The sequence below is a fragment of the Pleurodeles waltl genome, chromosome 6 (genome assembly GCF_031143425.1).
Source record: "Pleurodeles waltl isolate 20211129_DDA chromosome 6, aPleWal1.hap1.20221129, whole genome shotgun sequence".
In the NCBI taxonomy this organism is placed as follows: domain Eukaryota; kingdom Metazoa; phylum Chordata; class Amphibia; order Caudata; family Salamandridae; genus Pleurodeles; species Pleurodeles waltl.
The window spans coordinates 1463259352-1463273867 of record NC_090445.1 but is presented as its reverse complement, the minus strand read 5'-3'; the positions used below and the strand labels follow the sequence as shown (position 1 = coordinate 1463273867).

General features: G+C 43.8%; 1 protein-coding gene across 4 annotated transcripts in view; it reads right to left on the bottom strand.

Moving 5' to 3' along the window:
- The window catches only part of FAM13C (family with sequence similarity 13 member C), a 753858-nt gene that overhangs the window by 485607 nt on the left and 253735 nt on the right, over positions 1-14516 (bottom strand). For all 4 annotated transcript variants that reach the window (XM_069240966.1, XM_069240964.1, XM_069240967.1 and 1 more), the window contains one exon: positions 946-1147. In XM_069240966.1, the coding sequence (XP_069097067.1) occupies positions 946-1147 (202 nt within the window). The remainder of the gene's footprint in view (positions 1-945; positions 1148-14516) is intronic.

Here is a 14516-nt window from a genome sequence, read left to right as displayed (position 1 = left end):
AGAAATGCAATGCTCAGAATACAAACACTGACCCTTGTACAACCATGTTCTTTATTAAATGTACAATGTTTAACCAAATTTTTCATATATGTGTAAGATGACCAACTGACCTTTTGTATTTCTATTATGTACCTTCACATGCCTTTCAATACTTACAGGTAACTTTCTATGGTATTACAATACCAACTAATCAATTTATGACATACAATAATGTCAGAAACAATAGCTTAATCGTCAATTTATTGGTAAGTAGCACATTATTTCAGAAGAAATATGAAGTACTAATCAACAAGAGGACAAATAAAGTTATATTGACAAAATCAAACTCCCAAATGAAGCTACAATCACACACATATATGGCATCAAACCTATCATCATGACTAAGTGCTAAAAAGACCAGGCTTACTGTTCCATAAATTGCACAGATATTTGCATTTATGCGTTTATCTATTAAGGCATACTGTCATCCGAGAGTCGCCTTCTATAGCCACATAGTTAAATAAATCTCAATTCAGCTGTTAAGATTTCCAGAGTGATGGTGCCTGTAGTGAAAAAGAGTGGCATCCATATGCGCTTATCGAAAACTTGGGATCTTGTTAGACAATCAACTAAACATTAAAATGTCAGTGTTTTCAAAAGCAAATTACGGTGCCATTTTTCAGTAATATTCCTGAATCAAGTCCCTAGGTTCAATGCACATACTGATAATTAAGGTATGTTAATACCATTCTCACGAGCATTTCTGTTTTTTTTGCAAATGGTTACACAATTAGAAATAAAACACAAAAACAAAATTCTCCAACTGCACATAAGCAATGCCAATAATTAATAATCTAATCCAAGACAGGATCATGACAAAGCATATATTGTTCAAGTGAAAATGAAAAATTGAGACAAAGAAACTACTACTACAATGAGAGAAGGCATTTGGGCTTTGTCTGTTACCTGAATCCCGTCTGGTTGGCCCTTTCCGTTGTCGGCCATGATGCTGGGTCTTGTCTTCTTCCCTTGCATGAGGCCCATTCCAGCCCATGATGTGCTATCAAAGATGTTCTTCTCTACATGCTGTTGGCTATCCCAAATCGCCGGCTCTTTTTCATCCAAGATTGTGACTCTCTGAAGGTAGTTTTCCTTGTTATTTTCATCTCTGCAATTTCGAGAAAAAACATATATTTGGGCTAAATGCAACATTTATAAAAATAAAACAGTACACAAGAGAGGTCATCTGCAAAGAGTCTGTTATGGAAATGCAGAGAACATTATGATTTGCTTTTGTCTACATACAGTCATTGGTGTTGTTCCTGTTGCTGCCTTTCAATTGCCATGGATATTTGGAGAATGCTTTATAAATACAGAGTGTCAACCACCCTCTTGCAAAGTTTTTGCTGAGACCTTGGGCTACATGTCCGAAATTTCAGATTTGCGACTCGCAATTTGCGAGTCGCAAATCCGAATGTAGGATAGTGTCCACAACACTATTTTTGACTCGCAAGGGGGTCGCAAATACGCACCTCATGATTATTCATGAGGTAGGTCGCAATTTGCGACCCAGTTGGGAATGGTGGCCCTCACAGGGATGGTGGCCTCCTGGAGACAGCAGACCACCATGTCTGTGACTGCTTTTCAATAAAGCAATTTTTTTTGTTTTGTAATGCAGCCTGTTTTCCTTAAAGGAAAACGAGCTGCATTACAAAAATAAAAAATTTAATGTTTTTGTTTTATTTTTTCAGAGCAGGCAGTGGTCCGATGAAAAGTTTACCGAATCGTAAAACTGGCTTTGAACATGGGGAAGTGCTTTTTGCATGTCTCAAACAGCCAGATTCGCTGTTTGCAACATACAAAAAGCATCGTACATGTTGCCCCTAATTATCTATTTAAGAGGTAAAGGGCTATTTAGTGCCATCGGCAATATCACTATGTAAGTGGACAATTACAAGCTAACATAAAGTTAGACAGGTTGTCTCTTTTACGACCGAAAAAAAAGAAAGTTGAATTGGTCCATAAGAAACAGAAAGGGGAGAATTCAAAATTCAGATATTCAAGTGAATAACTAAAACTTTAAAATTAAGGTGCTTTACAAATGGGTACTCAGATTTGGATGAAGGTATTTGTCAAAATCGTCTCTGTCTGACAAAGAGAGGAGTTTATCTTAAAAGAGAAAAAACAACTAGCAGTTCAGACAAGGCGGCATATCACGTTATTTTACTACCCAAATAATGAAATGAAGAGAACTATTTCCAACACAAAGTCTGGTGGTAGATATTTAGAAAGTTTTAGTTTGTTCTATGTGGGTGTCCATGCATGACCGGTGCTCCTAGATGCTGAAGAGCCACTGTATGTGTAGACATTTCCCTTAACCTTTTTTCTTAATGAAATGTCATTTGTTTATCATCGTGAAGTAAAGGAGTTTTAATCGCTACTGGCAGTGGCATTCTAAGGAAAGTCAAAGCAGCATTACACGCATAGTGTTAGGAGGTTTCATCTACAAATCCGAAAATCCAAAAACAGAAACACGAAAAACACCGAACTAAAAAAAACAGCCACGTGGACTCCATCCTTTACTTATATACTGCTATGAGAAGTTGGCTGCTCGGTTGTGGGGGTGAAATGTTCTTGTCCAAATTGCCAAACCGCCGAGGCTGCATCATAAGTGGCATATATGTAGATGGTTCTCCAGTGAGAAGCATTAAAGTACAAGACACACTTTAATAAAGGAAATGGACAGCGTTGATGGATTGTCCAGAAAGAGAAGATAGTTTCTGCACACAGTAATTATCTTTTTTTTAAAATAGTTGTTCACTTTTATATCCAGGCAATGCTTTAGCAACAGAAGATAAAATACAGAAGCAAAGAAGAACAAGTATTGAAACGCAATATACTGGGAAACAGCTCGTTATATTTTATTTCAATAAAGTATCCAAAATCCTGGGTATCTTTCTCAAACTCTCCTACCTTCCATGGACCTTCACTATACATTCTTTTTTCTCTTCATCTTCTCTCCTCCCATCACAGTCACTCTTTGCAAATTTCACATTTAATTTATCAGAACTCGAGATTAATTGTGTTTTCCACAAACTGCGATAATTTGTCCCTCTCCCATAGGCAGTGCACCCTTAAGAGTGAGGAAGAACACCCTTGAAGATAACACTACCTCAGGGAAAGTGGGGGGTCATGGGAGAGAGAGAGAGAGAGAGAGAGAGAGAGAGAGAGAGAGAGAGAGAGAGCGAGAGAGAGGAAGGTCTGGATGGTAATGCAGATCCGTCTTTGGCAAAGTCTGGCTAGACCTTTGGGGTTTTGAAGCAAAAATCACATAGTATATGGAGGCAAGTCCTTAAAAAGCGTGTGCCTAACTCCACAGCTCAGACTTAATATTGTGCTTATTGGGATAAAGTAAAGATAGCTCTGTAACTAACTTCCCCTGGGTACCAGTTTCAGCCAAAGAACCAATAAGGGATAGGAGCTTTGATCCAGTGGTACTTTGGTTATAGCTGGATCAGTAAGAGAGCATCAACAATAGAGGAACCCCTAGTGATAAGGTGCTCCTCCCTTGCCTCCTCTTTCAGGGAATATTTTTCTGATCAAATCCCCCACATTATTTCAACAGAATTAGCTGGCTTTCAAACATCAACTCTTACTTTTGCATTTTCTATGTATCTCACACAATTTTACCATCTACCACCAGCCTTTTTACTCTCTTTATCTATCTCAGCCATCGAGCCCTATTTAGAGTTTAGTGGACACAGTATTATATTGAAAACATGGTGGATGTCCTGTAGAGCGTACTACCAGTGCTCTAAAACAAATGTAATTTTGAATATTGTGGATGGGACATCCGCCCTGTTTAGGCAGAGTACCGCCTGCTAACTTTTAAATAAGACCTACAGTCTAACATTTGGCCTCTTTCCCCTCAACACCTAAAGATGAATCATTCTTGTTATACTGTCTAGTGTCAACCTTTATTCTTGCAATCTTTCTTTCAAATACTTTCACCAATCACCTCTTTCTCACGAATTTATTTCAGTCCCTTGTTCAACATATGACACAGCCTCTCCTCCAATTTACTGAATTTGGGAAGATGTAATGCAGACCCTCTATGTTCCACCCAATTCTGCACCAATATTCTATATGTACTTCAACACTAAAGGCACCCTGTTATCAGGTATCAGACCACGAGGACATTCTTCTCAATTATCTTCTTCAAACACTTTATTACATATTTTGTGGTTGCTTCTTTCACCACCTTGCATACTGACTATTTAGACTAATAGTCTTTAGTACTATTTCTTACTGCTTCTGAACCTCTACAACATTGCTCTTTGGGATGTTACAGCTTGATAGCTTTGGAAATGTGAACACTGGGGTGAAGCATTACCAGGCAGCTCAGTAGCATAATCCTGCATCTATTTGGCCTCAGCAGGCTCCTCTTCTGCCTGTATGGTCATGGCCACCCTCTGGGTTAGGTAGTGAGGCCACCGGAGTGGTTTGGGGACCTTGGTTTGTGCCAGTAACTGTGTCGGAGAGGACCAAGTTGAGTATTGTGGTGGGCCCGGGCCCGGTCTAGACTGCACAGTCAGGTCAGGGTCCCATGGCGGGGGCCTGAGGCTGTAAGGCCTACCTGGTTTGGAGCCAGAGTGAGGAGCCAAGGGGGGACTTTAGAGGGGCAGGGGTACTCCACCCTTGTTGTTTTGCTATTGTCTCGGTGGCCGTGGCCCCTTGGCTGAGCGGTGCAAGGCCTGCTGGACCTACATTGCCATTAGCCATGCAGCCTCGCAGCCTGGCGTCTGGCAGCCTGGGCTATCGGCACGAACAAATGCTGTGCTTCCTGCTCGAGGAGGCATGAGGTGGCGGGGATAACTCAAGAGGGTTGTGGGGGGTCGCTACCTCATCTAACTCACAGTGCCACCAGAAAAAACAAGCTTTGAGCAGACATCAAATGAGGTCCGAACTGGGCTTGTATAAGGCAGACAGGAGAACCTAAGACCCAGAACTCTTGCACATAAGATGAGCAAGCAGCGATTAGTAATTGGCATGCTCCTTTACAATTGCGAGGTCAGCACTAGACCCTATGGGCCCAACCTCTGCCCTTAAAACGACGGGGCATGAGCACAACTACCCTTGCAGGACTCTAACCGTCTCCTCCATTCTAACTCACGCCATCCAAAGTGCTCCTTCTGGGTAGGGAGGGCTGCTCCCAACATCTTTTGAGCTGCTCCTTTGTTCCACAGTGGCAGCTCTGCACACTTAACTGCTCTCCCTCTCACTGTTTGCAGCCACTGGATCCCAAGCATCCTTGTGCCCCCCTGCCAGCCCTCCTCCCCACCTGGGAAGGAGGCCATGCGGTGGATGGCGGGCTCGAGGGTGGACTATTAGACATCACCTTTAATCGCAGGGCCGACCCCCATCGTATCTGGCATGGAGAATATATTTGTGAGGAATCCTGCTGCGTAGTGTGTGACTTTAACCAACAGTAGTCTGCCGAACAACTGCTCAGCAGCCTGCTCCATCTGCAACCCAATCATGAGTAAGCAAGATATGTGGCAACAGAAACTCACCTTCAAGGGTAAACATCACACCCGCAAGGCTGAACATGAGACACCACCTGAGGGTTCCTCTGACCACTCTGGGAGGGATGCACAGCAAGATAGTAATCTCAAGCAACTCTTAGTAGATGTAAAAACAGCCTTTGAGGCATCCATGAAAAGCTCTACCGCCTCACCATTTGCCTAGACCACATGAAACCATGGGTCAATAAACATGAGGACAGGCAGGAATATTTGAAAAACCGTGTCTCAGGTGCAGGTGATGTTCCTGTTGACTTCAGAGAACATCTCTTATGTATGGAAAAGATCCTTGACCTCATCAAATCTGGAAGTAAGGTCATGACCTAACAACCAAATCACCGGAGTTTCAGAATCCACAGCCATTGATAAAATGTAAGATTTCATGGAGTCCATGCTTTGTGAGCCCATTGGGGAGGCCCAGGGCCCGGTCTTCATTGTGGGTGGGACGCATCGCTCCCACGGACCGCGTCCCTCGCAGGTCACCCTGGCTCGGCCCATAGTCACAAGACTCCTGAATTACGGGGATCGTGACATTGTGCTGAGACGCGCTAGGGAGTCGTCCCGTATTGTCCATTATCAAAGCAATGAACTCTCATTCTACCCAGACTTTCCTCCAACAGTATAGGCTGCTCAGTGGGAATTCTTACCAGCCAAGATCCAATACTCCCTGCGCTATCTGGCCAAACTACACATCTCCAATGAGAGGAAACCTCACTACTTCACCAATGCCAAAGCTGGCCTTAAATTTGCCAAACATTTAAGCACTAGGAAACCATCACCCAGACTTTCACTACAGAAACAGAAAGAAAATCCCCTCAGCAATAATGACTAACATTCATTTTTTAGGGACAGACAGGAGGCTACCTCAACACTGCATGTCTTTTCCGGGCCAGGTGGGGAGGATCCTGGACATTTCATGGGTTAACTCACAAATGTGCGTTGTAGCCTGCCACATCGACTGCCATGGTCAAAGTTCCACAAGTTGCCATTTGGGAGCCCCTTGACAACCCTTGGGTGCCTCCCATCCAATTGGCCACCCAACCAGACCATGACTAGGATGTTTGCCTAACTCTCCTCCACCTTCAGGGATGTTTCCCAAGTTACCGGTTGCATCTACAGTGGGGTACTGGGGTGGGTGGAGGGTTTGTCTCACACAACCATGTTTGGGGGTTACAGTGGAAGGGGGTGGGATGGGGTTGCAAGTTATTGTTCATTGTTTTTTTCCCTTGTCAGGTCCCCTACATGGTCACACACTCGCCTTTGCCCTTGTACACACTGTTGACACCTGGGCATTCCTTCACACTTACCCTACGGTTCTTCCTTAGAGGGCCATGACCACAAATATATACCTATCCTGGAACATTTGCGGACTCAATGACTTTGGTACATACAAACCTTACCAGACACCAAGTAGACATTTGCTTTCTCCAAGAACTCCAACTCACACAGGTCTCGGCTCCTTGTCTGGTGTGAGATGGTGCGGGGAGTCCTAAACGGGCCTCTCTTCTTTCCTTAGGGGAAGATCCTTTCAAGTTTTAGGCTGCTCATTTTTGTCAGATACTTACCCTCTGACCTGTGGAGTGCCTCAGGCCTCTTCTTGAAGCCCGACTCTCTTTAATATTTATTTATCCTCCTTGGCCAAAGTTGTCTCCTCCCACAACCTCTCTATGGTCACCTATGCCGACGACCCAGTTAGTAGTATCTCTTTCTAGTACCGGGCATTCCTCTTCTGCCAGTCTCTCCTGCTGTTTGATGGACATTGCCAACTGGATGACCTTATCTAAACTGAAAAGTAACAATGGAAAATCAGAGGTAATGATTGTGGGTAATGGCTCTCCTGCTATCCCTTTGACTTTACACTCAGAGGCCTTCAGTAGCCTTCCCCCTTCCCCCAAGGCACACATCAAAAGCCTTGGTTTTTGGCTTGAGCCCCGTTTAACTATGGAGCTCCAGTCCAAAAAGGTTTCTTCTGTGTGCTTTGGTCTTTTAAGATCTCTTAGGAAGATTTTTAATCTTCTACCTCCCATGGCCAGAAGAATCCTTATTCAGGCTCTGATTCTCTCTCGTCTTGATTATGGCAACTCTCTATTCCTCAGCTCTCCAGACTATGTGATAAAAAAAGCTTCAAGTTGCACAGAATGCTGCAGCCAGACTCCTCACTAATTTACCCAGACATCTTTCTGCGAAGCCAGCTCTTGTAGCACTCCATTGGCTGCCCATAAAACAGCGTATTCAATTTAAAGCCTTATGTATGAAAACAGACTTGACTGCTCAGGAGTCTCTAGATGACACCACCCAAATGTTGCAAAAGTACTTAATACAATCATACACGGCAATCATTTACAAGATATCTGGTGGCACACTGACATGACTCTTGCGTTATGGACTTCCATAATGCATGATGCAGAATAAACTGCTGGTTAATATTTCAAATCTTACCAAAATAGACCATTTACCTCACACCCTTTCAGACCATGCCTCCATCAACACTATAGCGGTAATCCTGGGTATGTGCATCATGAAACAATCTAAGGTGGTAATACGGGATACATGCTTTGCAAAACTATCAGGCATCATTAAGACAATACAGGTGGAGCCTTGCTCACTTAGAACGCAACCTCTGCTCTCTTGCACTGATGTATTTTGGCTCTATAAATTCGACCACTATGGCTCCATTCAAGACCAATTAAATGAGTTTACTGAAGAAGTCACTCGTGAGACAAATTACCTCGACTGCGATGCAAAGGTGCGCAGGTATGGGGAGTGTTACCTCCCCGGTAGGACTCTTGTGGGCATTCTCCACAAGCCCCAGACTTCCACATATGTGATGGAAGTGCTGGACGACAATCAAGAACTCCCATCCCCCCCAGAACATATTACACACTAAGACATTCATCTACTCTAAGCTTTACACATCCACCCCGGTACACAGCGCAGGTGAGCTGATAGCATACCTGGACTCCATTCAGCTCTTATTGTTGGAACGATGCCCACCGGTCATACTTGGGCCCACCCATTGCAGCAGAAGAAATTATACAGGTCATCGGAAGCCTTCCGGGCGATAAAGCACCAGGCCTAGATGGCTCAACCACCTCCTTCTACAAGGAATAAGAGACCATGCTCTCTCCTTCTGGGAACTTATGCCATGGCACTCCTAGCCCAAGAACATCTGGGAACCCCATTGACTTTCCTGCATCACAGGGATTCTTCCCCACCACCAGACAGGGAGGCCAACCCTGGGAACAACCCTACACGTTCTGGATTCTGAGCACATCCGTACTTAGGATGGTCAGGATCACACACCTCTGCGCCCCGGTACCAGATGCATAATGACCTTGAGCCCCAACTACCATCCGTTCACTAACTTTACGGCCTGCATGAAGGACATTCACTGTGTGGGGAACGAGCGGCCGAAATTGCTATGCTTGGGTTACATGTAGATGGGTATTAAGTGACATGGTCATTACGCCTTTCATTGCTTTGGAACCGTGCGCCACTCCCCTTTTATTCTCTCCTCCCACTTCCCCTCCTCCTTCCTAGAGATTCCGTCTTCCATATTTGCTGAAGCAGTTGTACAACTGACTGACCAAAATGGCAATGACATTTTTTGAAAAAAATTTTTATTTGAAGATTAACACCCTTATTACTTTCCATGCATACTAAACATTGAGAAACTTTCCTTTCCATCTCCATGTGATACCCTGGGCAACCAGTACTCTTCTTGAAGCTGTGGCTTGTTTTGTGCCATCCACTAGTGTCCAGCATGTGCTTCTTCCAAGAGTTTATCCCTCAAACCATGAGGATGAATCATTCTGCGACTTCTAAAACCATATTTCCTTCTGTCCATAATTGTTAACTCTCCATCTAGAATTAATTACTCTTCCCTTATTTGTCCAATAGTCTAGATTAAACCCACATCTTAACCTGCTTTTGATCTAACACCTCCATCATTGTCTACTCTATAACTAACCCTCTGTCTACAGTAAAGACCCAAAATACTTTCTCTTCCTCTTCTTTATACTGTACAACCAATCTTTAGTGTTGATTTTCCTATTGACTGTTAGACATTGGGTTGTTGGTTGACTGGGTTATGAGCTCTGGTCAAGCATCAACCACAATCCTAGTCTGAGTAAGTGTCAGGCAAATCCTACATTATTCGGTGCTCACCCTCTGATAACTTGGCACAGAGCAGTCAGGCTTAACTTAGAGGCAATGTGTAAGGTTTTGTGCCACACTTCACACAGTAAAATAGTGAAAACGCCAAACAAAAAGATTCCACACAAGGTTAGAAAATAACTCTGATTTTATTAAATAAAATGAGATCACTACAACAAAAATACAATGAGTAGAACTTGAGTTATTAATTTTTAAAGAGTAAACTGTTAAATAGCGCTTAGAAGCAAGAAACACCAACCAGGGATATATCTGCTTGCTCCAGACAGGGACAAAGTCAAAGGTGGAGCGTAGGCTGGCTACAGGGACCCAGTTAGGCCAACTGAACCAATGTATCTTAAATCCTGGTTGCGGAGCGTTGTGTCTGTCCCAAACCTCACAGTAGGGGTGATGCGTCAATTTTCTCCACACAACAGAGGCGATGTTTGACTTCCGAGATGCCGTGGAGTTAGGTTGAGAATTCCTTCTGCGTCAATGTTGAGGGCCCAGACACCAGGACTTACGATGCAAAGAATGGTGTAGAGGATGCGCCTTGCAGTCAAGGCGATGCATTGGTTCGGATAAGCAGAGAGATTGTGATGTGAAGGTTCAGCGGTGTCATCGAGGCTACCGTTGTTGTGCTGGGAAAAGTGTCACAGTGGCAGTTTCCGAAGGCGATGTAGCATTTCTGTTCCACGCAACAGTGGTGATGCGTTGATTCCTGCTCTCACAGCAGAAAATTAATTAGTTCCACTGGTGAAAACAAGTTAGGTCCACTTCCCAGGATGCAGGACTCGGGTAGCACCACTTCACAGGGAAGGCTCACAAATGGCAGAGTCCAGGAGCAGGGTGGTTAGAAGTCTGTTATGTCCTTAAGACTTCGGATCCGGAGACCAGCCAGCTAGCTCTTGGAGTCACTCTGAGTTCAGGTGATGCATGTCCAAGCCTCACCCAGGCAGGGGGAACAGCAAGAAGCAGGGCAGCTCAGCAAAGTAGCAGAGTGGCGGTCCTTTAGCAGCACAGCAGCCCTTCGTCCTGGAAGAGTATTCACAGGTCCAGAAGTGTACCCAATTGGTGGTGTCCGTGGTCCATCACTTATACCCAGTCAGTCCTTTGAAGTGGGGGAGACTTCAAAGACAGGTTTTTGAAGTGCATAGAGGTCCTGCACGTCCTGCCCTGGCTCCAGACTCACTACAGGCCCTCATGTGGGGGGAAGGACACAGCCTATTCAACTGTAAGTAAGGCTGTGACCAGCTACTCCCTCCTATCCTGCCAAGATGGTCCATCAAGTCATATTTAAACTCCCATTATGTGCAGCTGTGAAGGGGGAATCCACAACCCCAACTCTTACCCACCCTGGGCAAGTGATCAGAGAAAGGCAGCGGGCACCAAATACTTAAAGTAAGAATTTGCCAATTTTCTCAAAGTGGCATTTTCAGAATTATGATTTTAAATTGGGATTCTAGAGAACAAACCTGAAACGTTTATCTCTTCCAGATTCTGAATTACAGTTATAAAATGTAATAAAGTACTCCCAATGTTATCCTATGGGAGAGATATGCCCTGCTGTAGTTAAAAACAACTTTTTACGTTTTTCACTACAGGGCATGTAAAACCTAAAAGTACTTGTCCTACCTTTTAAGACGTTGCACCCTGCCCTCTGGGCTGTCCAAGGCCTACCTTAGGGGTGACATATGTATAAAAAAGGAAAGTTTGGGCCTGGCAAAAGGGTTACTTTGCCAGGTCGCCATGGCAATGTATAAATGCACATACAGGCTCTGCAATGGCAGACCTGAAACATGGTTAAAGGGCTACTTAAGTGGGTGGCACAATCAATGCTGCAGGCCCACAAGTAGCATTTCACTTAAATGCCCTGGGCACATGTAGTGCACTTTACTAGGGACATATACATAAATGAAACATGCCAACTGGAGATAAGCCAAAGTTACCATGTTTAGGGGAAAGCACCAATACTTTAGCACTGGGTAACAGTGGTGAAGTGTGCAGTCCTAAAGCCATAAAAACAAGGTCAGAAAGGTGGAAGAGGGAGGCAGAAAGTTGGGGGAAAGGCCACCCTTAGGTTGTCAGGTCTAACATTAATTATTTGTCCCAGGAATATACCTGACTTCAAAAGCATGCTTTTGTTTCAGCAATAGTAATCTTCCAGTTCTCAGGGACAACATGTCCAAATCCTTGTGCACAAAACCCTCTTTGAACAGCTTGTGGTCTGTTCGGATAACAAATTTACTTCCCCACTCAAACTTTCTGAAATGTTTAACCAATCAACTTACATATAAAGCCTTTTGCTTTTTAAACTTTACAGCAGCCCAGGCCCCTACAGCAACCTTAAGGCAAAAGCAATAGTGAGACCCCCTTTCTACCCCGTCTTAGTCCAACACTGTCAGAATTATTCAAATCCATAATAGTATTGCTATTTGTGTACCAAGCATTCCAAACACAGGAATCTCCGCCAAATCTCCTTTCAGCTCTTCAATGCCGCTTTGTGTTTATCCTTCCACTCAACCTTAGCTCCCTTCTTGGTGAAATTCTTTATACTCACTGACTTAAAAACCACGTTATCCACAAATTCAAAATAGAAATCCTGTGTTCCCAATAAAGACAGTCTTTTGTCATTGCCCTATTGCCTGGTCATTCCTGGTGTGATTGATTTACTATCTTCTGTTTAGATCCAACTTCCCTAATTTCTAGGCCCAAATAATCCACTAGACATTCCAAAACTCTACATTTCTCCAGAGTTATCTCAAGATTGGTGTTCTCCTTAACCAATCATTAGAGATGGGAGCTTTCACCACTTATACAAACACTAATCATCTGTAGCATCCACACATTCTTACTATTCAACACAGCCAAAATAATCATTGACTCACTGGTCCTTAGCAGACTCTGTTGGGGGAAAATTCCTTTGGTTGGTCTCACAAACTCTTCCTACAAACCTCTGTACAAGGGTCCCACTTTTCCTACACCTCCACTACGAGTACTGACACAAAGTCCCAACCCCCAAAACAGGGCCCTACTCAAACTATAACTAAAACTATATTAAACTAATGTTAACTACTAGTACTAATTTTCAAATCAATTAACATCCTGACCCCAAGTTATCTATGGCCCCTTACCACAGTACATGTTACTCACAACCACTGACATTCAGAACCTTCTGACAAACCTTTTGCCTGTTGTGCCTGTCCACGAAGAGTTGAAAATCACCCTAAAAAGACATCTCATGCAATAGGAAACACAAGACTGATAATATCCCAATTTGGTGGGTACATGTATATGTTCGATTCTGAAGTGTCTGTTATGATTCTATAGCGTGTGAAGAGATTTATCCCTAGTTATAGGTTTGTTTTTTTCAATCAAATTAATATAAATGTGCTATCAATCATAACTAAAACTGCCATATCCACCAACTATGTAAACAGCTCAACCCCATAACCTATTGTTACCCATGTATCTATCACCTGTGTAACCACTGACACTATAGAAACCCTTCATATTGAAATTATTCTGTTTTCTATCAAATAAATAAAATATTACTGTAAGAAACTGGGTTATTGGTTTGTAAGAAATTGGGTTACTGGTTGACTGGGTCTGAGCCAAGGAGCAACCACAATCCTTGTCAGCGTAAGGCACATGGAAACCGCAAATGAACCTATGCTCAACCCCCTGGTAGCGTTGCAGGGAGCAGTCAGGCCTAACTTACAGGCAATGTGTAAAGTATTTGTGCAACACTACCAACACTAAAACAGTGAAAGCATCACACAAAAAGATCCCACACCAGGCTAGAAAAATAGATCTGAATTTAATAAATAAAGCAAGACCAAAATGATAAAACTTCAATGAGTAGAACCAGAGTTATAAATTGTTAAAGAATAAAGTGTAAAATAGTACCCAAAAGCATAAAGCATCAACCACCGCCATCTGGCCACATTTGACCAAATCAAAGTCAAAAGTTCGGGCTGGTGCGATGGAGCGCAGGTTCGATACAGTCTTAGATAAGTTCCACTCAAGTTTTACCTTTTTCAAGTTTTGTGCCAAGAGTCTTATTTGCATTGGCGAGGGTCATGAGGAGCAAGGAGCGTGTCGCGGCAGCAGTCAGCATGGTCACAAAGAGCTGGTCAAGTGTCACAGACAGGCAGACTGGTGCTTTGCAGTAGCGGTCCCCACGGTCAGTCAGTGCTGCAGTGTGAATAGATGGGCTGGCGATGGCTCCTGCTGGATTTCAGTGGCAGCAACACAGTCTCAGTGCGAACAGTCCCATTCAGTGTCCCAGAGAGCCCAAAATTTTAATTTATGAGCCTGTGAGCCACACCAAGGGTCCAGGACCTAAGAGGCACCACTTGGAAATCAGGAACGTGCTGCAGCTGGGTACAGGAGCCGGTTTGTGAGCCTTTTATGACCCTGAGGCTCTTTTTTAGGAGGCCAGCAGGCTAGTCCTTGGAGTCACTCTGTGTTCAAGATGATGTTTCAAGTCCAGCTCTTCTTCACCAGGCAAGAGGGCAACAAGCAGCAGGTCAGCACAGCAGGGCAGAAGTTCCTATAGAGCAGCAGTCCAGTAGAGTGGCAATCCATGTAGCAGCACAGCAGTCCTTCTTCCTGGCAGAGTAACCACAGGTCCAGAAGTGCAATGAAGAGTTGTTGTCTGAGGTCCTTCTTTCATACACAGTTGTGCCTTTGAAGTGGAGAGAGGTTTTTAGATGTATGCCTCTGAAGTGCACAAATGCCTTTCCTTCCTGGCTCCAGACTAAATACAAGGGGCAGGACACAGGCTGTTCACGTGGAAGT